Source organism: Notechis scutatus, chromosome 2, assembly GCF_049901735.1.
Source record: "Notechis scutatus isolate UNSWTSFEM ecotype Mainland chromosome 2, rNotScu1.2, whole genome shotgun sequence".
NCBI lineage: Eukaryota > Metazoa > Chordata > Lepidosauria > Squamata > Elapidae > Notechis > Notechis scutatus.
Genome location: NC_142010.1, coordinates 71,832,019 through 71,858,476, shown reverse-complemented (window position 1 = coordinate 71,858,476; position 26,458 = coordinate 71,832,019). Strand labels below are relative to the sequence as shown.

The 26,458-nt window shown below is 39.2% G+C and overlaps 2 protein-coding genes across 2 annotated transcripts; both read left to right on the top strand.

Annotated features, from left to right (window-relative positions):
* Window positions 1–53: 53 nt before the first annotated feature.
* Window positions 54–11,365, top strand: THG1L (tRNA-histidine guanylyltransferase 1 like). The gene is made up of 6 exons (XM_026682144.2): window positions 54–256; window positions 1,729–1,905; window positions 3,084–3,253; window positions 3,977–4,065; window positions 6,713–6,820; window positions 11,052–11,365. The coding sequence occupies exons 1-6, from the start codon at window positions 66–68 to the stop codon at window positions 11,208–11,210; spliced, it is 894 nt and encodes a 297-aa protein (XP_026537929.1). The 5' UTR covers window positions 54–65; the 3' UTR covers window positions 11,211–11,365.
* A 2,911-nt stretch (window positions 11,366–14,276) lies between these two features.
* On the top strand, window positions 14,277–25,905 carry LSM11 (LSM11, U7 small nuclear RNA associated). The gene is made up of 4 exons (XM_026682142.2): window positions 14,277–14,787; window positions 21,595–21,734; window positions 22,481–22,564; window positions 24,691–25,905. The coding sequence occupies exons 1-4, from the start codon at window positions 14,334–14,336 to the stop codon at window positions 25,078–25,080; spliced, it is 1,068 nt and encodes a 355-aa protein (XP_026537927.2). The 5' UTR covers window positions 14,277–14,333; the 3' UTR covers window positions 25,081–25,905.
* Window positions 25,906–26,458: the final 553 nt, after the last annotated feature.

Genomic DNA, 26,458 nt, shown 5'->3' with positions numbered 1-26,458 from the left:
AGGATCATAGAGAGGAGGCGTTAGAGTCCAGTCTCTTCCGGTGTCTCCCAGCGCTCCTTCCGGCAATGCTGCCGCAGCCTCGGCTTGGCGGCGCCTTGGCTGCCATCGCTTTAGGCCTTAAATCAAGTTTTCGTCGTTATGTCCGAGCCGCCATGGCGAAGAGCAAGTTCGAATACGTCCGGGCTTTCGAAACGGAGGATAAATGTTTGCCCAACTGCTGGATCGTCGTACGGTTGGATGGACGCTGCTTCCACCGGTAAAGACACGCTTCAATCATTGGCGGCAGCGTGTGGAGTTAACAGGCTTGGTTGCCCGGCGACCGGCCGACCAATAGGAGCGAGGGTCAGCTCCGGGATCGTCGGCGCCAGTTCAAAGTGAAGTCTGGTTAGCTCTGTGGGCCGTTTGGCTTTCCTGGCTTCACTTTGGGATACCGTTTCCCAGCCCTCGGCAGCTACCAGATGTTGGACTCTTGTTCCCACAATCCATCTCTTCATACGGGCATTGCTGGGGATTCTGGGAATTGAAGTTCACACATTTGAAAGTTGCCAAGTTTGGCGAATGCTGCAAATTTGGGGGGTACTGTGTGCATGCATGCATGTTCAATACCCAAACTGATCTTATTGGAGATAGAAGCATGAATCAAATCTTAACAAATATTCTTTTCTTTTAATTACATTTGTAATTTTGGGGAAGAATCCTTTCTCTGTAGTTGTTCCTTGCTCGGGTCAAAACAGATGCCATTATCCAGAATTCAAAAGAATATTAACATCCAAGGTGAAAGCATTAAATGCAGTTAACCTCTTACAAGGAGCACAAAGCTGTCTTATATTCAGGGGTAAATAGTCTGCACATGTCTAGTTTTAGAATGTTGAAGTTTTACTTTCCTAATAACAATTTCTCACTTTCTAATTGATATATCTTATTGACAAAATATATCTTATTGGCAAAATACATAAAAATGGCATTGGTTTAGCTTTTTAATGACTATCTTCTAACACTTTGTAATGACAATAAGACAGATTATGTAAAATTAGATGGATTACGGCCTAAATGTTTTTTATATCCTTATTCTGCCATAATTTGGATGAACTATCAATGGTTTATTTAAAAAAATAATATATTGCATTTGTACAGATGGCATGCAATCATTATGCTCCAAATGTTCTCTGGAAAAGTTCTGATTTTACTGGTTTCCAGAGGTCATTAAATTGGATGTTGATATGATTAAGAGGAGATGTGCTTATAATATAGAGGCTTCAATGGAAAAATATTGTCTTCAAGCACCTGCTCTTTTAGCTTCTTAAGAATGGTGGAAAATTGACAGATATGTCAGAGAGCATACACAAAATGTGTTAATTCCAGATGGAAAGGTACCTAGAAGCCAAAGTATATAAAGCTTTATGAGTGAAATTTGACTTGATAGCACTTTGAATTGCACTCAGAAACCTATGGGCAACCAACACAGTACCATGGCTGTTGTGATTTTCATTTTCCAGCAAGTAGGTTACTACATCTTGCACCAATTTCAGGATACTTTCAAAAGCAGCCTCATATAAAACACACTGCAATGACTGTTACTAAGGTCTATTGCTCCAGGTATGGCTGCAACTAAGTAGGAAAAGCCCCTATCATAGTTTCTACCAAAACTTCAGTATCTGTAACACAGGAAATTATTTAAACAGATATGACAAATGAAATGTTTTTAATTATATGCTTTTCATTTTGAAGCTTTGCTGAGCAGCATGATTTTACGAAACCTAATGATGATTGTGCTCTTAATTTGATGAACAAGTGCGCCCAAACAGTGATGGAAGAAATGGAGGAAATTGTCATTGCCTATGGACAAAGTGATGAATACAGCTTTGTTTTCAAAAAGAAAACCAACTTGTTTAAGAGAAGGGCAAGGTAGTTACTTTTGCAGTTTTTTCCCTCCCAATATATGTTAAGATACTCTTTCCAAAATAAGCTTTAATACAACAATTTGATTACTTTTGATTTTATGATACTTGTAGCTTTACCATATATCTCCATTCTTAGAAACATCAATACACGTAGTGAGGAAGGGACACATACACAAACACACACAGACATCTTTGCATATGTATGTATTGATGGATAAGTGGCCATTAAATGTTACTGGCAAGGTATTTTTAACTTTCATTCACATATTTCACTCTTAAAAGTGATTTAACTGTATGAAATCTTCCAAAAATAGTTGATGGCCTCATAATATGCTTGTTCATTGCATAATCTTGTTTAATAAGCTATAGAATTGTTTAACATTAGTCTTTCAGTTGCACAGAGATTATGCAATATTGGATTATAGTTTATTTAGCACATGAAGGCCTTATAACACAGGTGTCAAACTCATGGCGTCATGTTGCCGTCATGTGACATTTCACGATGTTTTTTCCCTTTGCGGAACTGGGGTGGGTGTGGCCTGCACGTGATGCATCTGGCCCAGGGGCTGCCAGTTTGATACCCCTGCCTTATAGCAATGTGAGCTGCTGTATTACTTTCAGACTGTAAGTTAAGCCTTGTGGTATATCAAACATTATTTCTGAAGCACTTTATTTGACAACCAGTTGTTCAATTCAATTCATTTATAGTAAAAGGTAGAAAGATATTAAATGCAATAGACTAAAAGACATTTTGAAAGATGCTTTCTATATAAATAAGATGCTTTCTATGTAAATAAGAGTTGCATTTTACATTGCATTATGTTTACTGTGATAGAATCATAGATACTAATAGTCAATCTTGCCTAACATAAAATATATACATGACAAAATTAAACATGTTGGATCTGGATTTTATACTTAACATATACTTTGGAATTACTAGAACTAGTCATTACTCTTTTCTAGAGAAATCTTACATGTTTTAGAATTATGCTGTCAACATTTTGGATTCATAAACTATGAGAATAAGTTATAAGTTACAAATAAGCTATACATTTTTGGAAAGAATTTCTAAAATCATGAACAAGGCATGCATTCTTGTATTTACGTATATAGGCTAGTTAACTCTTGTGATGCTTATATAAAAAAGTTATGTTTTATCTCCCTTTTTTTCCTCACAAGTAAATTAATGACTCTCGTGGTCGCCAAGTTTGCATCCAGCTATGTTTTTTATTGGAAGGATTATTTTAAGGACAAGCCCCTTTTGTATCCACCAGGATTTGATGGACGTGTTGTGTTGTATCCCAGTGACCAAAATCTAAAAGATTATCTCAGTTGGCGACAAGCTGATTGTAAGTATTGCAGGAGTGAAATGTAGGTTATAGAACAATAATTTTAAAGAATAGATATTTAAGATATTTATTTAAAAATCTCATTTTCTGCTAAAAAAAACACCATTAAAAGTACCTGATTTTATTCACCTGAACTATCACAACTTTAGAGGTGGAAAGTGGGGGAGGGGAGGCATCTTCCTTACAGTACTTAAGTATTTTCTCAAAATTGTATTCTTACTTAGAAATAAGTAAAGAGAATGGGAATCTGGAATATTCCACATGGTGAGGTAATCACTATCTGCACAGGTCATATTTTTCACAACAGAAATGCAGCTGCCCTATTAATCAATTCTATAAAATAGGCTTCAGATACTGCCTTATAATTCAAGTCAACAAATGCAAAGGTATTAATATTGCTGGATATTCAAGATTAGCTTCTATTCCCCTCCATTGCATCTAGCAATTGATGACATGCCTTCTCCCAAAATTTCTATTTATTGAATCCTTACTAGATGGCTTGCCGAATAAATTGAAAAAAGTAAAAAAAATAACCAACAAACCTCTGCACAATGTAGAAATTTATTATAAAAATATATTTTAAAAAATTATGTTATTGTTTTAGGTTACATATAAATAACAATAAAAATAGTTGTAATTATAACACCATTTCTGAAACCAATCTTATAGCAAATATTGCTATCTTCTCTAATGATTATTTTTTTTCACTTGGTATTACTGTAGGTCATATCAATAACCTCTATAATACAGTATTTTGGATTCTTGTGCAGAAAAGTGGCCTGACGCCAGTACAAGCCCAAGAGAGACTTAAGGTTTGAAACATTATTCCAAATATTTTAGCCTAAAGAGCACATTGTACCTAGCTTGTGTTATTTCCAGAAACATATATAACATTCGAAGTATTTCTAATATTGGAACAGATATATTTGTGTATTTGTCTTGTATTCCAAATTTGACTTTACATTAGCTGTTTTTGCTGGAATGCTTGTCTACATGGATTGGATTTGGTTTCTGGTAGGAAGGTTAAACCTACAAAGAACTGGCTATTATTTAGAAAAGATGTAAATATAGCAACTGATCAACTTCAGGTAAAACAGGAAATAAGAAAAAGACTTCATTTATTTATTTAGCGTATGGCAGGGATGCCAAACTTGATTTCATTGAGGACCGCATCAGGGTTATGTTTGACGTCACTCGTGTCACAGGTGCTTATGTTGGCCCGACTGCTCTGCCAGTGAAAACAGGCTCCTGAGCTCCGTTTTTGGCTGTGACGGCCTCCTGCAACCCTCTGCCAGCAAGCCCTCCTGAACTCTTTTCCCTGGCAGAGGCACTGCGAGCCAGTCCTTCGCTGTTTCCAGGGTGGCCCTGCGGGCCAGATCTAAGCATCCTATGGGCCAGATCTGGCCCTTGGGTCTTGAGTTTGACACTCCTGACATATGGCATATCATACATGGATTAGCAGTATAAATTAACATTAAATTAAATTAATTAAAAAGACTAAAAAGTTCCCTTTTTAAACTGGCTAATGCTAGTTGGCAGGACTTAAAAAGTAGTAATTGTTTGCCATGGAATCATCTACCTTGGGATTTTTTCTCTAATTTATTATTTGGTTTAGTAGTTAAGGGGCCAGTCTAGAAAGTGGGAAACCATGAGTTCAAGTCACGCTCTGGAAAGTCAGCTGGATGACTTTGGGCTAATCATTCTCTCTCAGCCCAACTCACTTCACAGAGTTGTGGGGAAAATAGGAGGAGGAATGTGTGTTGGATATGTTTGCCTTGGGTTATTTGTAATATAAAGCTAGGAAATAAAAATAGAGCTGCAGGAGAACACTGATGACACGAAGCTCAATTCCTCTAGAAAAACAACAATGTTTGTAAGCTGTAATTGGATTTGTTTTCTTCTGACTTCTAATTTATAAGAAATGTTATAAGGAATGTAGTACGTACTACATACTTTTCATTGCTCAACTTTAGCTCTATCATTCAGGAAGCTTTGATTACTGGTCAACTTTAGTTTCCTAAAGTTCATTTCCCATGTGCAGAAGTTAGTGGGAGGTAGCCTAGATTAGACACTTGAATGGGATCAATCATCCATGTGCTATTGATAATATTGTCAAGGAGATCAAAAATAGTATTTTTCAAGACATTTTCTTTGCCATCATCCTTATCTTGTACCATATTCATGGACAATTCTTTTTCTCTTCATAATATCAGGTTTGGATCTGACATGGGGATCTGATAACTTGATTGTGTATGGGGAACTATGTGAGTGTTTCAAGAGTGTAACAGCCCCAAAATTCCCAGTCTAACTTCCAGCTACAGAGTTAGGGAAATATAGTGATTTCTCTATGTGCCACTGGAGGTTTTAATTAAGGACTCTGGCCATGTTATATCAGAATTACAAATAAATGAAAATATCAACTTCTAGATCAGGGCAAGAAAATAATAGATATCATGGTGATATAAGTATAAATAGCTATTAAGTGAAGACGGGCATATTACATTTTTTTGCTGCTTGGCAAATAATATTCTTTTCCAGTTGCAGAACTTTTACAAGCTAAAAACAAATGTTTGTGTATGCACTTAGAGCCTATGAGTTGAGTCCACAGAAGAAATTAATAGACTGAAATTGCTGGTTTTGCAAATGTTTGTTATAGAATAGAAATACTAATTTTTTAAATACTAAATTCACCGCTGTTAGTCTGATACCATTTTGATGTGTTAGATCTCAGTATTATATGTATATGTATGCAGTCAGGGAGTTCTGATAGTTATAGTACAAGCATATTTGTAGGCCACCAAATTGGGAGAAAGGCGGGGTGGGTTTCTACTGGTTCTATCCACCTCTGTAGAACCGGTAGCACTGAAGAGCAGCAGACATAGAAACAGTTCTATGTCTGCTGATGTTTTTGCCCACCCGCCTGCCCGGGCTCATACCTGACCTTTATTTCCTGCTTTTTCAAGTTCAGCTGCTGTGCAAGGCACAGCTGCAGTTTAAAAAGTAGGAAAAAAGGGGCTTTTTCAAAGGCTGCTTCTCTGCACGCAGCGTGCTGATGACGATTTACAGTCACGCCCACCCAGCGTGCAGGGAAGCACATTGTAAATCACCGAACCTCGTAAATCATCGAACCGGTAGTTAACCCTGTCGGATCCCACCCCTAGAGAAAGGTATATTAAATTATTTCACCAAGCTTTTTGCCTGCTAATAATAATGATGGATGACATCTTAATCACCTGTTAAAAAATGAAGTTTTAAGCTCCACCTGTTAGTAGCTATGAAACAAAGCTTCCCTATTTTCTTTCTGGGGAGAATGTGTGTTCAGAAGTATGATGGGTTCCTTTTTGATCAAATACATGCTGAATCCCTAAATGAAGAGCAACATCCATTTATTACATTAATAATTTCAAATATTAATAGAGTTCTCCTAGGTTCATATGAAATGCTTTTCCCCCCCTTTAGGGAACCCTTGCAAATGACAAGAATGAGATTTTATTTTCTGAATTCAACATTAACTACAACAAAGAACCTGAAATATATAGGAAAGGAACTGTTTTAATATGGAAGAAGGTAAGTCATGTTCTTGTTTGTGTTTAAAATGGCAGCAAGCATATTTTAAATAAGTAATTATACAAAAATATTTTAGGATAGTAAAGTGATTATTATTTTTTTACAAAGCCCATCTGTGCTGGAATTACCAGAGACATCTGTCTCATCAGTTGATTATGCTTTTGTATGATGAAGTTATTGCAAGAGTTATTCCTGTATTAGACGACCAGAAGCACTAACGTCATCAGCCATTCAGTTGTGTCCAACCTTCAGCCATTCTGTAGATCAGCACTGTCCATGCTTCCCTGTCTCACACTGCCTCCTTCAGATCCTCAATGGTCATCCCAGTGATATCCATTATATGTCCAGCCAGAGGGTACTGGAGACCAGAAGCAAAATAGTGGTAATTCCACTTTAAGGTTTAGCTAAAGCTGGATTCTCACATATTAACTAACCCTGCTATTGAAGGTGGAAAAGTTTTGGCTTATGAAGTCTCAGATTATTTGTTTATACATAACATCAAATAATGTTCTTATCTCTACTGTTGAGTCCTTTCAAAAATAGTTGAAAAGTAGAATACTGTATTAAGTTTAATCTACCCAAAATATTAGGCATTGCATTTCACTAAGTATCACTTTAGTGTTCAGTGAAATGCAATTGAAAAGAAGACTTTATCAAGTGTAGTAGTAATGAAAATTTGGAATACACACCATTATGCTGTTCATATTTTGTGACATACTGATTTTATTTATTAATTTATATGCCACTCATCTCACTCTTACAGTGACTTTGAGCAGCTTACAGAATGATAAAAAGGTTAAAAAGAGACAACATGAAACGATTAAAATTAAGATTAAATAAGAAACTAAAAATCAAGGGGACAGGTGATATCGGGGTAGAAATCTTTTCTTTACCCAGCCAGTCACCTCAGCATAGGGCACCCCTATCAGTGCCCCAGGCCAGCTGGCAGAGCCAGGTTTTGAGGCTTTTCTGGAAGACCAGGAATGTGGGGACCAATCTCGCCTCCAGTGGGAGAATGTTCCAAAAGGCTCATTAGGAAAGGCTCTTTTCCTGCAGTCTACCAATTGAAATTCTTTGGCAGGAATATGTCTTCTGCTGGAGTGAGTGGGATGAGCCTATCCCATTGGGATCAACAGCTCCTCAGATACTCTGGACCCAGGGTTTAAAAGTAATGACCAACATCCTGAATTGGACCAGGAACTGATATTGGGTGTGCTCTTAGTACTATTCCCAAAAGTTATTTTTTCATTATTATATTTTATATCTTTTCAACACTTAAGTATTCTATTGATAATATGCCACCTTATTTTAGCTTTCCTTCTTTAGCTCACCTTTTGATCATGAAAGGCCACTATTTACAGTAATCTTCGTATATATTGCCAGTGTAAAAAACAAACAAAGCTTCAGTGCTTATAGATGTTTGTATTTATACTTGAACATTTTGTGTATCAGCTACCATTATTTACATACCATATTTGTTTAGTAGACCTTGACTTATGACCACAGTTGGGACCAGAATCCGTTTTGAGCCAAGTGATTGTTAAGTGAGATGCCCATATGAATGCTTTGCTCAATGACCACAATCCCAGCACTCATGATCCCCTGGGTCATTAAGCGGAGTCGTTAAGTGGAGTGAGATTGTTGCCTGCTGAGTTTAGCTGTTTTCTATGTGTGGAAGAGAACTGCTCCAAGCGGCCTGCAGAAACAGAGCTGGATCTTTGGGATCTGACCTCCATTTCTCAATCCCACTGGAGGTGTTTGTCTCCCCTTCTTGTATGGAGGAGAACTGCTTTGGTGGCTGCAGAAATGAGGCTCACATCTTTGGGAACTGACTTCCTTTTCTGCAGCTCTTCAAAGGAATACCCCTCCCCTCTGCATGGAGAGGAATGCCTACAAAGGGCTACTGAAACAGCTCATAGGAGATCTGACCTCCATTTCTGCACCCCTTTGGAGGAGTCCCCTTGCCTCCCATAAGCAAGAGGATAGGGAAAATTCCTATTTGTCTTCATTGAACTCTTCCTATTTGAACATAACATACAGCTAGTTCTTGCCTTGCAACCTCAGTTTAGCCTAAAATTTCTGTTGCTAAGTGAGACGGTTAAGTGAATTTTGCCCCATTTTACGACATTTCTGGCCACAGTTGTTAAGTGAATTTTGCCCCATTTTTTAATGACATTTCTTGCCGTGAATCACTGCAATTGTTATGTTAGTAACATGATTATTAAGTGAATCTGGCTTCCCCATTGACTTTGCTTGTCAAAAGGTAGCAAAAGATGATCGCATGACCCTAGGACACTGCAACCATCATAAATATGAGTCAGTTGCCAAGCAACTGAATTTTGATCATGTGAGCACAGGGATACATGTAAGTGTGAAAAACAGTTGTAAGTCACTTTTTTTTAGTGCCATTGTAACTTTGAACTAAATGAACTGTTGTTGACGACTAGCTGTACAATATAATTCAAGAAAATGACGTGCAGTTCCAATTACAGATTGCTCTCAACTTACGTCCACTTGTTCAGCAACCATTCAATTATAGCAGTGCTGAAAATATGGACGTGCAATCAGTCCCTGAAGCTTCATCAATGGCAATACCCCCATGTTGTTTAATTATTATGACCGAAGCATTTGGATGTCTGACTGATGGTTATGTTGCAGGAAGCTACAGTCATGTGATTGCCATTTGTGACTTTTCTTGCTAGCTTCCAATAAGCAAAGACAACGGGGAACCTGGCAGGGAAGGTCACACAGTCTCTGGCACCTCTCCCAGTCACTTCTGACTTGTGTGGCCCTTCCCCGGCTCATGTGGCCTGTGCTGGGCTTCTCAGATTCCCCCATAAACCTCGGAGCTCCCTTACCTGGGACTTCCACTGCTTAATAACCCACATATCTTGGGGTTATGACAGCAACTAGGAGTTCCCAGATTGTCCTCACTAAGTGAGGATAGTCACATGACATTGTTCTTTACAGCTGATTGCTTAGCAATGGCAATCCTAGTCCCAATAGCCATCATAATTCTAGGATTATTTGTACTCTTAGCCATAGCTTATCTGGCCTCTTGTGGAAAGATGGGCATTCAATTATGGAATATCTTATAGGACAGGGATCCCCAACCTTTTCGACGCCGCGCCCGGTTCCGGCATCAGCTGGGCGCCGCGCCCGGTATCGGCGTCAACTGGGCGCCGCCATCTTTTATGACGAAAAGGCGCTTCGGTGACGTCACCGGGCGCTGTTTATAAAAAAGATGGCGGCGCCAGCGCTTCCAGTGAGCTTTTTCGGTAGAAATGGCTTTCTACCCGGAAAAGCTCACCGAGCTTGGCGCCGCCATCTTTTATGACGGCAGCGCTTCCGGTGAGCTTTCTACCTGGAAAAGCTCACCAGAAGCGCTTTTTACCAAAAAGATGGCGGCGCCCAGCAACCAGCGGCCCGGTAAGGCTTGTTCCATGGCCCGGTACGGTCCGCGGACCGGCGGTTGGGGACCCCTGTTATAGGACACTGATTCCCCAGTCCTGCATAAGAATGTGAATACTGTGTGTATACGAATTAGATCTTGCTGATTTAATTAAGTATACAGATCAGCAAATTATAGTACTAAGTCATGGTATGGCTTTTTGCATCCCACAAGCCAAAAGCAAGCAAACTTATATCTTCATGAAAGCCAAGGAATGATTTTTTGGCCACAAGACTTTTTTTTTTTTTTTGGCCCTATATTCTGCAGCCAGGTGCTATAAGTGAAAGCATAACGACACTCAGCATCCTTGCCATTCAAGGTGCGATTCTTTTACTTTCATAGGAATTCATTAGAACATGTTAAGGTTTTCTGAAGTTTAACACATTTTTATTTCCTTCTGCCCCTACTGGAAATTATGTCATTAATGATTTGATGCCGGATTTGGGCAGTGTGGTTTTGGGAATGAGGCAATTCCTTGAAGACTGCAAGAGAAGGTTGGGGAGGGGGATGCTACCTATAGGTTCCCGGTTCCTGGCTTAACATTATGTATCAGTTTAGCCACTGCATGTCAAAAACATGTTGAAAAAAATCATTCTCTTCTGAATGAAGTGGAATGAAGATGCTTTGAAGATGAAGTCTGCCATTTTACAATGATAGTCTAATACGTGAAAGTGATGCTTTGATTTAATATATTAAACACTGCAACTCTAAAAGCCTTAAATTCTGAATAGATTTTTAAAAGTTCAGTTATTAATATATTATTTGTATTTCTATTCCTAGGTAGATGAAATCAGTAAGAAAAAAATTAAATTAGGGGAAACAGAAGAGAAGGAAATTGAAGAAATCAAGAAGAGAAATAGACCAATTCCTTTGCATTGTGATATTATTGGAAATGAATTTTGGGAACACAATCCTGAAATCCTGCTTGACAAGAGGTGACCTTTCCTATCTGCATTTTAGTCTGAACCTATTTTACAAGAACTGCATTATGGTGGGGAAAAGATATAATCCTGTATTTTGTAATGGCCATTTTACTTGAGTGAACAAATGAAAAATCCAGGTATTGTTCATAAATAAATACTTTTTTATTAAAATTACAAGTAGGCTGAAAATAATCTTAAACTTTACACTGGAAAAGGAATGCCTTTAATTTCTTCTCTGGCCCTCAAAAGAACTCTACTGCTGTAGGTCTCATGAGATGCTAAGTTGCCCATTTAAAACTCTGAAAACATTTAGACTACTCCTTCAAATTAAATTCTATCATCAGGGAGCCAAGTTACAAATTATCCTAGTTGCTAATGTCTCTGGATTATATGAGTGATAAACAAAATACCCTGGCAAGTAGCAGAAAGTAATTAGGAAGTTTTCTCTCAAGTGTAAATTAGTTCCGGCCTTTTTGAAAGCTATGGAAACATAATTTCCCTCTGTAATCGAACATTTATTATTTGGACTCTCTCCTTGCTGCATTTCGGATTATTAGACAAGGTCTCAGGTGGCCAACCAAGAGCAGTAATGTTATTGTATAAGGGAGATAGCGCAGCAGGGTGTGTTTGTAGGTCATGCTCTCATTTTGCTGCTGCCTGGGAAACTATCCAGTTCCTGCTGTTGAGAATTGTGGCAACCAACTTACTGAAAGTCTTGTATTGGGATGTGAAGTTCAAAGAGTTGTGTTACTCTTCTGCCTTTTCAAAGGCCATGCTACCCAGCAGCAAAAAGGATCGAGGCATTGGGACAAATGTGAGATTTGGGTAAAAATTGGCCTGGTGGCTAGGTTTTATATAGAGCTGTTTAAGGGGATTCTTAAGTGTTTGTGAATTTGCTCTAAAAGGTAATAATTTAGAATAATAGGCATTTTGCACCATTTTAAAGCCATTTGGGGAAAAAATGTACTTATTTTTTCTGAAGTGACAAGTGTCTTCATTACTATAGTTAAAATAACATTAAAAGGGTAAAAAGAAACAAGTAATGTGCTTTCCAAAGATGATGAGCTCTTGTATCTGTGTCAGCAATCCACAATACTTGTAGTGAGCTTAGCAGGAATAATAGGCAAAGTATCTATGCAAGGTGGATTTTTGTATTCCTGCTTTCCATAAGGTGCTCCAGGTTATTAGCAGCAACAACAACAACAAAAAGCAGCTGTGTTTTCATAACACACTGAAGCAAAAACAAGCTGGCCACTTGTTAGCCAGTGGTTGTATTAACCAATTCCTGATCCAGCACCTTTCTACAATACAAAACAGATCTCTGCTGGATTTACAAACCAAATTTGTTTGAATCACATTTTGCAGGATCCAATCTGGATCGGTCACTGGGGCCAGAGGTTTTAAGTCTTTGGATTCATGCTAGAGTTCATTTCAAGGAACTTCTCAGTAGCAGAGTGATATTTTGTTATACCAGCCATACTGAGAATCAGAAGGTGGAATATACTTGGCTCGCTAATTTGTCTCTTTTTAAGTAATCACTATATAAGACATAAGCAGAAAATGAAGCACATGAGACTTCTTACAGACCTAAACAAAAAAAAAAATCCTAATTTCCAATTGTCAGTAAACAGTTGTGTTCATCCCTCATAAGTCACCTTACAGGTTTAGTCAGACAAAACAATTATGAGGGTAGGATGGGGAAGGTGATCCTATGCATAAGACATTCCTTGATGCCTATTAATCAAGGCTGCTTTTTTCCGATTTCTGTCAGAACAGGCTAAAACTTTACTGCATGGTCTTATGGTTATCTTCTAGAATCTGAATTTGATAGAGATGAGCCTCTAGAAGTTGAATAAATAAATATTTACAAAAATTCATCTTTAGCACAATCACTAACTTCCTTGTTAGCAGCTGACTGAATCACAACTTTGGACCCAACCTCTGAAGGTTGTAGGAATCAGAGTATCATATTACGTTCAGTAAATCTGGCCTAGCATCTCCACTATTTTAGTTCCTACTGGACAGTTCAAATAGTCCTTAAGGTGTCCTTATCACTGTCAGCAAATGGCCTTCTTTTCTAAATGGGTTAATAGCCTTTAATAAATGTTTAGCTCTGTAACTCTGAAAATTATCTACTGGCTTTTACTAATGCATATATGCAAATACTTTATACAAGATCAAAGGCATATTAGCATACAATTATTTTCCATTTCTACATAGAATTGCCTGAAACAAGAAGCAAATTGGAAAAACAAATGTTGTAATACTTGATATTACAGACTAATACTTGATATTACAGACTAATTTAATTACTGCACTTAGAGACCTCAACTACTACTCACTATCCATGCAGTTGTTTGACAGCATTATCAAAATGATTGACATTTCTGCCATCCAGTCCCCCCCACCTCCCCTAAATCTAGCTACACTACCTGAACATCAAACGATCCGGAAAGCTCATAGATGGCAGCAAAGAACCTTGGAAACTGCCATCTAGTGGCCATTTGGTGTAATGCAACCCAGACCTGACCGCTCAAGCCAACAACCCTGAAATACCTTAGCCAAGCACGAACCAGGCCAGAATCTACTTCGCATCCAAAAAAGCATGGCCTGATTATCCTTGATTGTTCCTCTGCACCCAGTGCTCAGCACATGTTATTATACCATGGTTTACAGTAGCCCTCATTTGTTTCTACTATGATTTAGTGAATAAACCCAATGGCTGGGCTCACAAAAGGCCAGCTCAAATGCAAACCAGCCGAGGTCTGAACCTTTCCTAGCCCGCGCGGCCAAGTGTGGAGCAATCCGCAGCCTCAAGAAGGGAGTGCGATATCTTGAGAACCGTGAGTTCCATCCCTTCCTCAGATGAATGAAGGGGGACAATGGTCCTCCTTCCAGCCGGCCGAGCCAGAGCCAGAGCCAGAGCCAGAGGCGCCCTTTCCGGAGGGCCAGCTCTGCGAACGGACGGGCGGCAACGCAGTTCTCGCCGGCCTGCCGAGAGAACATCAAGAGACGGCGGGAAGGGACCTGCCGTGCAATCGCGGGGCTGGGGCGGCCCATAGCGGCGAAGGAACGCGCTGCGGGCGGCTCTTCCTGCCCCTCCCAGCAGGGCCGGGGACAGGGCAAGAGCGGGAGAGACATGGAGGAGGAGGCGGCGGCGGAGAAGGCCGGGGCTGGGGCCAGGCGGCGAAGGAGCCGGCGTCACTCAAGCGGGCATCGCAGGTCGGAGCGATCGCCGAGTCCCGGCCGGCTGGACGTGAGCTCACCGCGCTTCGACCCGCTGCTGGCGTTGTACTCGGAGCGCACCCCGTTGCCTTACCCGGCCGCGCCTTGCTTCAACAACCTGGCCGAGTACGAGAGCTTCCAACGCGGCCTGCTCCGCGCCCCGGGTCGCTCGCGAACAGCCGCCGGCCGCAGCAGCAGCTCCGCCGGGACGCGTGCTCGGAGCCGGGCCGGCCGAGCCCCCGACGATCCCGAACGCCTCCAACGGCTCCGCAACCTCATGCTGGTCAAGGAGCCCAAGCCAGAAGCGGCGGAGAGAGAGAGGGCGCGGGGCAGGAGAGCGCCGCGCAACATCCTCACCAAGATGCCCCGTAAGCTGAGCGGCGTTTAGCGCAGCGTCTCCTTTCGGACGAAATATCACGACCCTCCCCACCACCTCCCCCAAATATTTGCCCAAAGGGCAGGCACTCTGCTCGTATTCCAGAGTCTAGCCCTGGTGATTGGAAAGCAGTTCTGGGTTTGGGTCCCGCACGTGAGATCTGGCACTGAACGCAGTTTTTGCATGTGGGGCGAGCTGGGAAGTCCAGGATATACACTGCTGCATGTTGGCTTTGATCCGGGCTCCGCGGTGTGTGTGTGTGTGTGTCGTGCACCAAAACAATTTTTTTAAACAGTTTAGGTAATCCTATTTTCCAGTTGTAATTGATTTAAGTTAAGAGTATGTGCTAAAGAGAGTGGGGGGGAAAAGTGGGACTACAGAACTACCGGTGACAGCCTATTTGGAAGGTAGGTGGTATGGAAAGAGTCCTGGCAAGCCATTTTGCAGCTAGAGTTAGTGGATGTGTCGCACACCACACCAAATTATAAATTAGCTGCCTACATTTGCCCTTAGCATGGTGTGTGAATTGAGCTTATGTGCCTAGTTCTTTATTTCGTGTGAATCCACAATATGGGATCAGTTATCAAACCATAATTAGATTGACTTTACTGCATGTGGGTCACAATTAGCCAGCAAATGTGGCTCACATTAAAACCTGGTTTGAAAATTTAAGGTGTAGTGAGGGAAGACCCTGGTGATGTGTGCTTTGATCTTTTAGGAAAGAAGGGCACTGAAGGGCCTTTAGTGATTAAGGCATCAGACTAGAAAACTAGATTGTGAGTTCTAGTCCTGCCTTACTCATGAAGGTTGGTTGGGTGCCTTTGAGCCAATCACTCTCTTTCAGCTCACCTCACCTCATAGGGTTGTAAGGAAAATAAGAGAACGAAGGAGCATCAGGTGTATTTGTTGCCTTGAGCCATTTATAAAAAATAATAAAGGCAGGATAAAATGAGTAAAAATACTGAAGGTAATCTGATTTTCTTCAGTCATCAATGAATGAATGAATGAATTTTTTATTGGTCAAGTATGATTAGACACACAAGGAATATGTCTTGGTGCGTATGCTCTCAGTGTAGTACATAAAAAGAAAAGATACAATGAAGAGGCAGTGAAGCATATGAAAGAAAGATGCCCAGCTATGTATTGAAGACCAGACTGCTCTGAGGTACAAGAGGTTAAAAGGTCCTTATAGATTCATCCTGTGCTGTAGCTAAGCAGGACTGAATGTGGGCAGTGCCTTGAAGAGGGTGTTTGCAGCCCTGTAAATGTTATTTGAATAAATTAGAGAAGATGTACATCTGTTAAATGAAAAGTTGACATCACTTGTGCCCAGTGGGATTCAACCGGTGTTACTACTGGTTCGGTGATTACATTTTGCTACGTGCGCATGTAAGGAAATCTTTAGCTGTGCCGCGGGACAGCTGAAAAGCACTGCGCACAGGTGCGCAGCGTTTGAAAAGCCACTTTTCCCCCCTGCTTTTTCAACCCCAGCTGTGCCGTGCAAAGCAGCTGAGGTTGAAAAAGCAGGAAATAAAGGACAGGTAAGAGCCTAGGCGGGCGGGTGGGCCAAACAGCAGCAGACACAGAACCGGTTCTGTGTCTGCTGCTCTTCAGAGCTACCGGTTCTATAGAGCCAGGCAGAACCGGTACCACCCCATCCCTGCTTGTGCCTCCTCAGTTTCACCATGGGATCACAGAGCTTTAATAGATTGAATGCCACAGTTACTGGACTGCTTGAAAATTGATTACAGAGACGATCATAATTGGCTAATGAACATTACTTTTCTGATGGAACAACAATAAGAAGAGTGAGAGAACTGTCCAAGGTATTTTCTTGGGAAAACACTAAAATATTGCTGACATTCTTAAGCATAAGGAATTGAAGTAGAATGGCTTGGAACTATTTCTTTTTTCTTTTTTTTTTTGTAAATTTTATTTGAGTTTTCACAAAGAGAAAAAAAAATACAAATAAAACATCTTTTTTTAAAGTAGCGTAATCCCGGGTTACATTTCTTCGTACAGACACAAATTCAGGTTCATGCTCATTTTTATATTCTATTCCATATCTTATTACTATTTTACATATTCTGCATAGCTTCTCCCCTCTTTTAATTTTCTCAAATTTATTTTAATTATCTCATCTCAATTCAAATCATTGTATTTATATTTTTTGTCTGTCCTGTTTCAATTATCTATTATCTTTTCTCATTAAACAAAATTTCTCCTGTAGTTACTGATTGGAGTATGACGCCTTTATATCTTTTCCCTAAAGTTGTAACATTCAATATAATACATAACTTCCATTCGGATTCTGCTTGGTACATTCTTAAAATACACACTATTCTTAAAAAAAGAAAAAATTATAAATGTATATAATTAAAACAACATTCCATTCCAATTCAATTCTATCATTAATATTAATATTCATTAAAGTCTTAACATCTTTAACATTACTTTTCAATTAAATATCATACTTCTATGGGAACAATTATAAGCTTTCCATAGCTAATTCCCCCTCCCTCTTCACTTATATTTTATAAAACATTAACTAATTAAAATGTTCCCGTTCCTTCCTAATTCAATTTTCTCATTTATTTTATTTCACTTATTTTATTCACAAACATTTCACTAAATTACACTAACTATTTTATCCCTCATTTTAATCATACATTGTTTCCAATTTTCTAAAGTTATTTCTATTACTAATATAACAATACAATCTTATGTACCTTTTCAGAATCCCTTTTTTAGTTAGATTTTCACCCATTATCTCTAAATAGGTCCTGTTTCTCTATATCTTGCCCCGGTCCTTTGTAACTTCTTTTCCTTTCCTTCTTCCCTCTCTTCTTCTCTCTCCCCTTTTTACCCCCTTGTCTCTCTACCTCTATTTCTCTCTTCTGCATTCCCCTTTTCTGTTGCTTTCCAGTATTATACTTATTTTTCGAATTATTTTTCTTTTCTTTGGTTGTTTTTTTAAGTCTTAAATTCTCCATTCTCTTCCCCCCCTTTCCTTTTTCTTCCCCACATAAAATTGCTTGTTCATTAAAGATGGCTTCTTCTTTGTCCCAGTCTTCTTGTTTTGCAGTCTTTTCTTGTTGTTTCTCATAGTTCCAAATCTCCATTTCTAAGAATTGAAAAACGAAGCAAAAAGAACCCTTCCCTTCTTGTGCATCTTCTTGGTACTTTTAAGTTCCATTTTCAATTCATCCAGAAGTGGTGCCATTGTATACATTTTTAAACAACCACCCGATTGATTTTAGTCATTCAAATATAATAACCAAGAATCCAAAGATCACCAAATAATCCAAATACACGCAAGCTGTTTCTTTTTTGCTCTTTTTTTTCACTTTCTCTTCCTGGGGTTACTATTTAGTTGCAAAGTTTCAGTTAAAATGTATCTTTTAGAAGTCTTGTTGAAGTTTTACTGTAGATTCTTTTTAATTCCAGGCAGTCTCCTCCCTCTTCCAGATCCTGCCCTTATTCTTTTTCTCTCCCTTCCTGCTTATGAAAAAGAAAAATTTTAATGTCCAGAAATCTTTATTATCCCTTTGGCATTTTGTTTTATTTTCAGCTTAATTGCCTATTGATGTCAAAGCGGATTTTTCCGATTTCTTATTTAAGTCTCTTAGTTGTCAGTATAGGGAAGGAGAGAAAAGAAAAAAAAAGCCAAACCTTTCCCTTTTAGCTTTCCTTCGCTGCTTCCGACTCTTCTTTGGGAGCGATGTTATTTTTTGTAAGTTTAAATTCCAGGGTACCTTAGTTGTTGCTTTTACAATTTAACCCGGTCAGCCAAAACTTTCACTTCTTATCTTCCTCCTGCACATTCTTTTCCGGTCGAGTTCTCCTTTGTGGTGGCCATTTCTACAACCGCCTTCGGGAAAGAGAGTAATGGCCACCTGAGGAGGAGAAATGCGGCTCTCCTCAACCCTGCTGGCGGTCTCCCCCCTCTTCACCACCTCTACGGGGTGGCTTAGCCCCGAAACCAGCCGGCTCGGGGCGCTCCAGCGGCGAGCCCAGACAGAAACCGTGCACGATCGCGGATTTCTGTCTGTCGCCGAAGCCCTTCAAACCGGAAGTCGGCTTGGAACTATTTCTGATAATAGAACCATCGTTGGTGGAAAATAAAGGATCTGAAGGTTCTACTGGTTTAGATGTTCTGGATGTTGTTAAGTGTTCTTGTTTAGATGACATTCAGAGTAACTTCAAAGTAAAAGCCCTACTGTGAATCTCGGATGAATCAAATAGAAATAGAACAGAACAGAATTGTTTATTGGCCAAGTGTGATTGGACACACAAGGAATTTGTCTTTGGTGCATACCGGTAGAAACTGCCTGTATTTTCTCCAGCATGTTGTGACCATATAGCAAACAGCTTTCAAAAGTACATTTAAAATGTAAGGCATTTTTTCATTTTTATTCTGCATTCTAAAATAATGTTCAAAGGTTGTGCTGAGAAGATCTGGCTATTAGTAGCTAATACTAACGGCATGCAGGAGATTTTGGGTTTTAAATGTTTCAGATTTGAAATAATATCTTAGGTTCAATATAGTTATTTAAACCTTACTTGGAAGTGTTCTTATGTTGTGCTGATCATTCTGGTAACCACTCATTTCAAAATTATACTGTTCCATATAATTCAAAATGTTTCACAGCCTCCTAATTGACACAAGTCTGTTATTTGCAGGAACTTGCTTCCCCCCACCTTTCCAAAGTTTATTCTTTCAGGTTTGAATTAAAATGATTAGTCTTGGAGAAAAAGCTGCAAGCAGCATTTTGAAAACCTAGAACTTGACATTGTCTTTTGCAGCTGTTGTAGCAATAGTGAGGTTGTTATGATCCTAGTTTTTAAACTCTATTTCAGGCTTATAAATATAGAGCAGAAATTATGATAATAGAATAATAGGCAAGCTTGTATGTTGATGTCTGCTATTTGTTTTGAGATCATATATTAAATCTTTTCACCACATTCCCATTACTTTCAGCTAGTTTCTCAGCTATGATTTGAATACCTGTACTGGAAGTGAAAAGAGTGGTACAAATGGAATATATCGAATTAATATTTTAGTTTAATTTATATATACATACAGTATATATAACTGCAAAATGCCAAATAACTGCAGCGGTCTATCTATCTTTAGAAGAGAAAAAGGTTAACTTATTTGGCTTGTGGTTTCAGAGTGATACAAGATGATAATACCAAAAAAGGATTTATCATTACTTCTCATCTGGCTGATAAAGTATAGAAGCTTTTAATGTTATTGAACTCATTTCAATGAATCTTCCAAGAAATTCCAGATTCCAATAGCCATGGAAGTAGCATAGTATAGTGTGGAAATTCGCAGTGAAGTAACAAAATTACATATTGTTAAGTGTGCCTAAATGACCTTGTGTACTCCTTTCCAACCTGGCCATCCTCAAGATAGGTTGATTACAACTCATAGATTTCCTCAGCCAGCCTACACTTGGTTGTCAATAGTCACAACCTAAACCCACTGTACAAGAGGTATCTAGGTAATGAAAGGTTGTTTAAATGATAGGAAGCTGGGGCGAAAGAAGAATTTTGTATTGGCTTGGAGCATCTGCAGTGTACTATATTTTAAGAAGATTCCTCTCCAGAAGAAAGAGCTGTTGCCAATGGTTAGAACCATTCCTGGACATTTCCTCCTTCCTAATATCTGTGTATAAGTGAAACACTTATAGAATCCACCTAAAAATAGTAAATCAAGGACTGCAACCTCTATACTATATGATTCAGTATCCTTTTAATGCTAACATGATCGTTTAATGTTATCCAGAGAGATGGCTGGTATATTTATTTATGTCACTTATAATAAATGATGAGCTATAAAAGACTAATCATTTGAAAGATTAGAATTTATACTGCATTGATTGTTGTTTGGTTACTGACATGATTATCAACCAGAAATATTGATTACTGCATAGTGACAACCTTTTAATAATCATTGAGAATTGGGTTATTAAGCATGTGTACTGTGCTAAAAATCAATTTCATCACTATTGCATATCCAATTACATACCCATAAACTCTGTATGTCTGCAGTGCCTAAAGCCAGAGAAAAATAAATTCCATGACATTAAGAATAATACTTGTTAATGTTTGGAAAACTATTATACAGTATTTGGTTAAATGAATCTCACTGAATAGAAATGTACTATTATTTTGGTTTTAGAGGGATGAAAAAAAATCAAAGAAACAGGTCAGTTAATGCTTAATAAGAAGAAAGACAGAACATTTGGGAACTTTGAGATGGACAGTTCTGAATAATACTATGCAAAATTTTCCTGCAGGTCAGAGGTGGTATTCAGCAGGTTCTGACCAGTTCTGGAGAACCGGTAGCGGAAATTTTGAGTAGTTCAAAGAACCGGCAAATACCACCTCTGATTGGCCCTGCCCCCATCTATTCTCTCCCTCCTGAGTCCCAGCTGATCGGCTGGGTCTTCTTTTGTTGCCCTCCACAGGAGAATGGAGCTGGAAAGCAGGTTACTGGGTGGGGGGGGATGAGCTTTTGCAGTAACTGACCCCAGAAGTGGGTGGGAATGGAGATTTTACAGAATCCTTCCCCTGCCACACCCACCAAGCCAACCCCACCAAGCCACACCACTCCCACCAAGCCATGCTCACAGAACCGATAGTAAAAAAATTTGAATCCTACCATTGCTGTAGGCATTCTCTCTTATGCCTTGTGGGCATAAATATAATTCAAATAATAATAGCAATAATAGCTGCAAACTGTTTGTTTCGCTTTATGGAAAATGATGGTTGTTATCTTGCTTTCCAGTTCATGAAGGCAGTCCACTTGGGGAACTCCACCGCTGTGTCCGTGATGGCGTAAAGGTCAATGTCCATATCCGAACTTTCAAAGGGCTTCGTGGTGTCTGCACTGGATTCTTGGTTGCATTTGACAAGTTCTGGAATATGGTAATCCTGAACATTTCTCTTCTATGGTTTTTACAATGTCAGGGAATTGCACAGCTGGTGCCCAAAACAAACCAGCTTTATATAAATAAATATATTTACAGTAAATAAGGCAAACAGGAGCATCGTCAGGAAAATCAACCTAGCAGGAACATCATCAGGTAAATCACAGAGAGCACACACACAACACACAGAACAAAAAGGCGGGAAACAAGGAAACTCCCCCTTTACTCTTACAGCAACCAAGTACAGCTCAGGTTCCCTCAAGCAGTGGCCAGCTCTCTTTAACTAATTAGCTGTAACTGTTTGTTCTTACTCATTGTCCAACCCTTCAATGCTCCAGTTATTAAAATGTAAATATCTTAATATTACTAGCATTTACTTGAAAACTTCAGACCACACACCATACGAATGTATGTAGTTAGCAGGACTTTGGGGAGTGGCGCTTCCAATGCAAGAAAATGTCAAAAGAATCTGGCCTTTTATTTTAAGTCTATGGAATTGCTCTTAAATGCCTAAGTATATCCGAATGGGCTTATTCTCATAATAAAATAAAAATGCTGGTGAGCAAGGAGAAAATCCTATATTGCTTTACAATATCTCAATCAGACATTGAGAACAAGTATCAAATCATTTGTTTATGTTGATATCCTCCTGACTACTGTCATCTTTCCCCACTGTGATTTCAAAATTTATGGTAAGAAGATCCTATATGTTTTAAGTCTTTCTGCCTATTTGCCTTGCACCAGGCCCTGACTGATGTAGATGAGACATACCGAAAACCAGTGCTGGGTAAAGCTTTCTATGTGGAGCCACAGTTGACCCTCACCAGAGTAAGTTTCCATTCTCCACAATATCACACATGTTTCTAAAAGACATGGCTCTTTCCTGTCTTCTTTTATTGATCGGTGGAGATGTAGCCTGATACAATCATTGGGAGTTAAGTTTGTTCAGAGTTTAGTCTCTTGCTCTCCAGAGGTTTGACTTAGTAACTCTCACCTTATTTTTGTTTTTATTACTAAATGTTTGTAACATCACCAGAAACTCATAATGATTTAAAACTGATTCCTAGATTCATCAGAGTTACAGTAATCTCCTAATGCTATAGAAACTAAATTTCAGTCTACTCAAAGAATCAGAACCAGAATTTACAAAATGTCTGTGTAGCAGGGCTTGGGAAGCAGAAGCACTGCTGCTTTCTTTACCAGCTTGTGGGATTCTCACGGACACTTGGGTCAGTTACTGTAGAACACAATGCTGGAGTAGATAGGCTTAAGAGTGATCCAACGAGGATGATCTTACATGCTAGTTTTTCTCTTTCATTCTTCTTTATATTCCTTCGTCAATACATTTGATCCATGTTGGGGGGTGAAGTTGGCCTAATCATCAAGAGTCCACAAAGTTTGGTTTGGCTAACTACCAGATCAATAACCAGGATTACTACTAAGCTCATCCCTCCCTAAGTGTGTAAAGTTAGGAAAGGCCTTTGATCTTGCTTCAGGCTGTTTGCAGAGTGCAAATAGGAGCTTGTTTCTATTGCCTTCTGCCAAATGTTAGGAGAAAGTAAGATTTTTATCCATTCATGTGTCATTTCAACAAGTGAATAGCAATAGCACTTAGACTTATATACCGCTTTACAGGGCTTTACAGCCCTCTCTAAGCGGTTTACAGAGTTAGCATTTCCACCCCAACAATCTAGGTCCTCATTTTACAGACCTCAGAAGGATGGAAGGCTGAGTCAACCTTGAGCTTGGTGAGATTTGAACTGCCAAACTGCTGGTAGCCAGTGATCAGCAGAAGTAGATTGCAGTACTGCACTGTAACCACTGCGCCACCGTGGCTCAATAGACTTATCCTGAGTGCTCACTAGCACCATCCTTGGCAAGCTCTATTTATTAACCAGCAGTAGTTGATAGATGTTGGAAGTTGAGAGTAAAGTTTGAATGTACATATAAATACAAAACAGAAACCTTTTTAAATAAAAACAAACCAGGAGTTCACACATGAAACATCAAAAGGAGAAGTCAGTCCCTATATTTATCTATTCTCTTAGAAATTATGTCTTGTAAAAATCCTGGATGCAGATTTTGCTTTCACTATATTGATGCAAGTTTTGCTTGCTTTAGGAGGAATATTCTAAGCTCAATAATAGGAGCAGTTGACACATAATTTAACATTTAATGTCTTACAGTTGTTTTGATTGGGAAGAGTTGTAGCAGTGATTGCTATCAGTGATTTGTCCTGTGATAGCCTTTCTCCTACTATGCAGCAATAACTGAAAGGGTGAGCTTGCACCCTTCCTCAGCTGATCACAACAAATTGTCATTAGATTTTTCAAGTGTAAATATATCTACATTACTACCATTTAACATTTAATATTGCCAGTGTGCTGGCTACTATATAAAATTGAAATGATCCCACCCCAGAGGTATTTTAATTCAAATCAGCTGCATCAATGATTGTGGCAGATTTTTTACTGACAGATCTGTATAGTATGTGTACTGTGCGAGAAATGTGTGAATCATGCATGGTCATGTCTATAGAAAATGCAAGGAACCATGGTGGCACAGTGGTTAGAATGCAGTATTCCAGGATAACTCACTACTCACTTTCCAGGAGTTCAATTCTGAGCAGCTCAGGGTTGACTCAGCTTTCCATCCTTCTGAGGACCCAGATTGTTGGGGGCAATATGCTGACTTTGTAAACTGCTTAGAGAGGGCTGTAAAGCACTATGAAGCAGTATATACTGTAGGTCTAAGTGATATTGCTTTTGGAGAACTTGCTGACTAAGGAAAAATAGATCCTCTCTTTTTCAAAAGAGGATTTACTAAATCTTTGACTTACAAATGTTAATTGGACAAAAGAGATTAGTTTATCGTTTGAACAGGTCAATCAGAGTATAAAATACTCTGTGCCATCTCTTATGACTTGTGAATTTATTTCCAATGTTTTTCTATAGCTCTTTGACAGACTGAGATTGCAGGAGTCCTTGGTTAAAAGAGAAGCCGATTCAAAGACAGCCACGGACTTGCCAGCCCTTCCATGTGATCCAAGGAGATCGAGGAGGAAATCTGAGTCAGGTAGGGGAAGATCAGAGGAGAAACATGGAGCAAAGAAGCACGCCAGCAGAGAGAGGACACGAAGCTCCAGTTTGCCAAAAGTCTCTGGGAGAGACATGGATTTGCCCAGCAGAATCTCCCAAGTAGAGGAGAAGAGCACGGGTGGCAAAAGAGGCCGTTCCCGAAAGAAGCAGAGGCCCAAAGTGGATTATCAGCAAGTGTTTACACGACACATAAACCAGATTTTCATTCGAGGAGAAAATGTGCTGCTTGTTCACCTGGCACATTGATCTCATTGACTGATTCGAGGCATAGCAGCGCAGTGGTGAAAAGAGACAGTATTTTAATTCTTTTTCCTTTTAGCCAAAAGAGGAAGAGGATTATAGACCTAGAGACTTGAGCCAATTGTCTGTTTGAGTGGACTAGAATTTATCTACAGCTGATGTGGTCTCTCCCAAAACAGATGTCCTAAACTTTGGGAGATACACAGGCTGTGTGGCTTGGATGTGGAGCGACTTTCCTTATACAGTAAATATTTAAATTCTGCAGTATATACAACTGGCTAAGTGGGTCTGGAAAAGCCACATGACATTGACACTTCCATGACAAATGTGAATTAAGGGACAGAATGCTGCAAGCTTGTGAAAAAGAGTTACAGCTGTAGGAATTAGCTTGCTTGAAGCCATCTCTCTCTTCTCCATACACTATGCACAGGGGCCCCCAAAGGACTGGTCCAGCTTTGCATTGCAGGCCCTAAAGGAGTCCCATTCTCTGAAAACAAATGGAAAGAAAAAGGAGTTTGCATTGCAACTAGTCTAATTTTTTTTTTAAAAAAAACAACTTTCCTTACCAGTTCATCTTTTTTCTTTTTCAGTGACTGAAAGCCGTCTTTGACCTTTTGTTTGATATTTATAAAAACTGGGCCTTCCCCCCAATTTTCTCTACTTGTTTTCCTACCCATTTCTACCTGCAAGACAATAGGTGCAGCTTCTCTGGTTTGAGCTTGCTTCAGTGTATTTTTCAACAACCCAGAACTTGTAGCTTTTTTTTCATCAATTTTTCTGTCTTTAACAATAGAGACTAAGATATACGTATGCGGTTTAAAAAAAAGAAAATGTTGAATGTATGCTTGATGTTGCTATGTACTATCTGGTGGCTTTGGGAATCTGATTTCCCAGCAACTTTTAGTAACTGCAGAAAATACCTGGTTTGCAATATCTACTGGGATTTTTCCAATTCTTTTTTGGGCTCTCAGTTATCCTTCTCAGATACTGCTTGTTCTTCAGAAGCATGTTTAAAGCTGCTGAAAAGAATGCATGATGATTTGCCCCAAAATTGGTGCTATTCACTGCACCTATGTATCTATCCTTCAGCATCTGTCAGAATGGTGCAAGAGGTAACAATGCATGTATATGGACCATGCCATGAAAATGTTTAGGGCACTATAAAATAGCAACTCTGCTTATGGGGAGTGTGTTAAACACATCAATAGCTAGAGAATATTCCCTTAAGTAGGAGAAATGCCATAAGATCTTTTACAATTTTATTAAAATTGAATTCCAAAGCATCTATAAAATCATAATGAATACAATACATTTCGTGAGTCATTCTGCATTTCTAAAATAACTAGAAAATCTAATGACTGAGTTGCATTAGGCAAAGGTCAAT

Excerpts from the sequence above, each read along its gene's own strand:
- THG1L (XM_026682144.2), top strand. The coding sequence starts at position 66 with ATGCTGCCGCAGCCTCGGCTTGGCGGCGCCTTGGCTGCCATCGCTTTA. Across the intron at positions 4,066-6,712 it reads AAGCCCAAGAGAGACTTAAG|GGAACCCTTGCAAATGACAA; the intron begins GTTTGAAACATT and ends CCCCCCCTTTAG. Across the intron at positions 6,821-11,051 it reads CTGTTTTAATATGGAAGAAG|GTAGATGAAATCAGTAAGAA; the intron begins GTAAGTCATGTT and ends TTCTATTCCTAG.
- LSM11 (XM_026682142.2), top strand. The coding sequence starts at position 14,334 with ATGGAGGAGGAGGCGGCGGCGGAGAAGGCCGGGGCTGGGGCCAGGCGG. Across the intron at positions 21,735-22,480 it reads TTGACAAGTTCTGGAATATG|GCCCTGACTGATGTAGATGA; the intron begins GTAATCCTGAAC and ends GCCTTGCACCAG. Across the intron at positions 22,565-24,690 it reads CACAGTTGACCCTCACCAGA|CTCTTTGACAGACTGAGATT; the intron begins GTAAGTTTCCAT and ends GTTTTTCTATAG.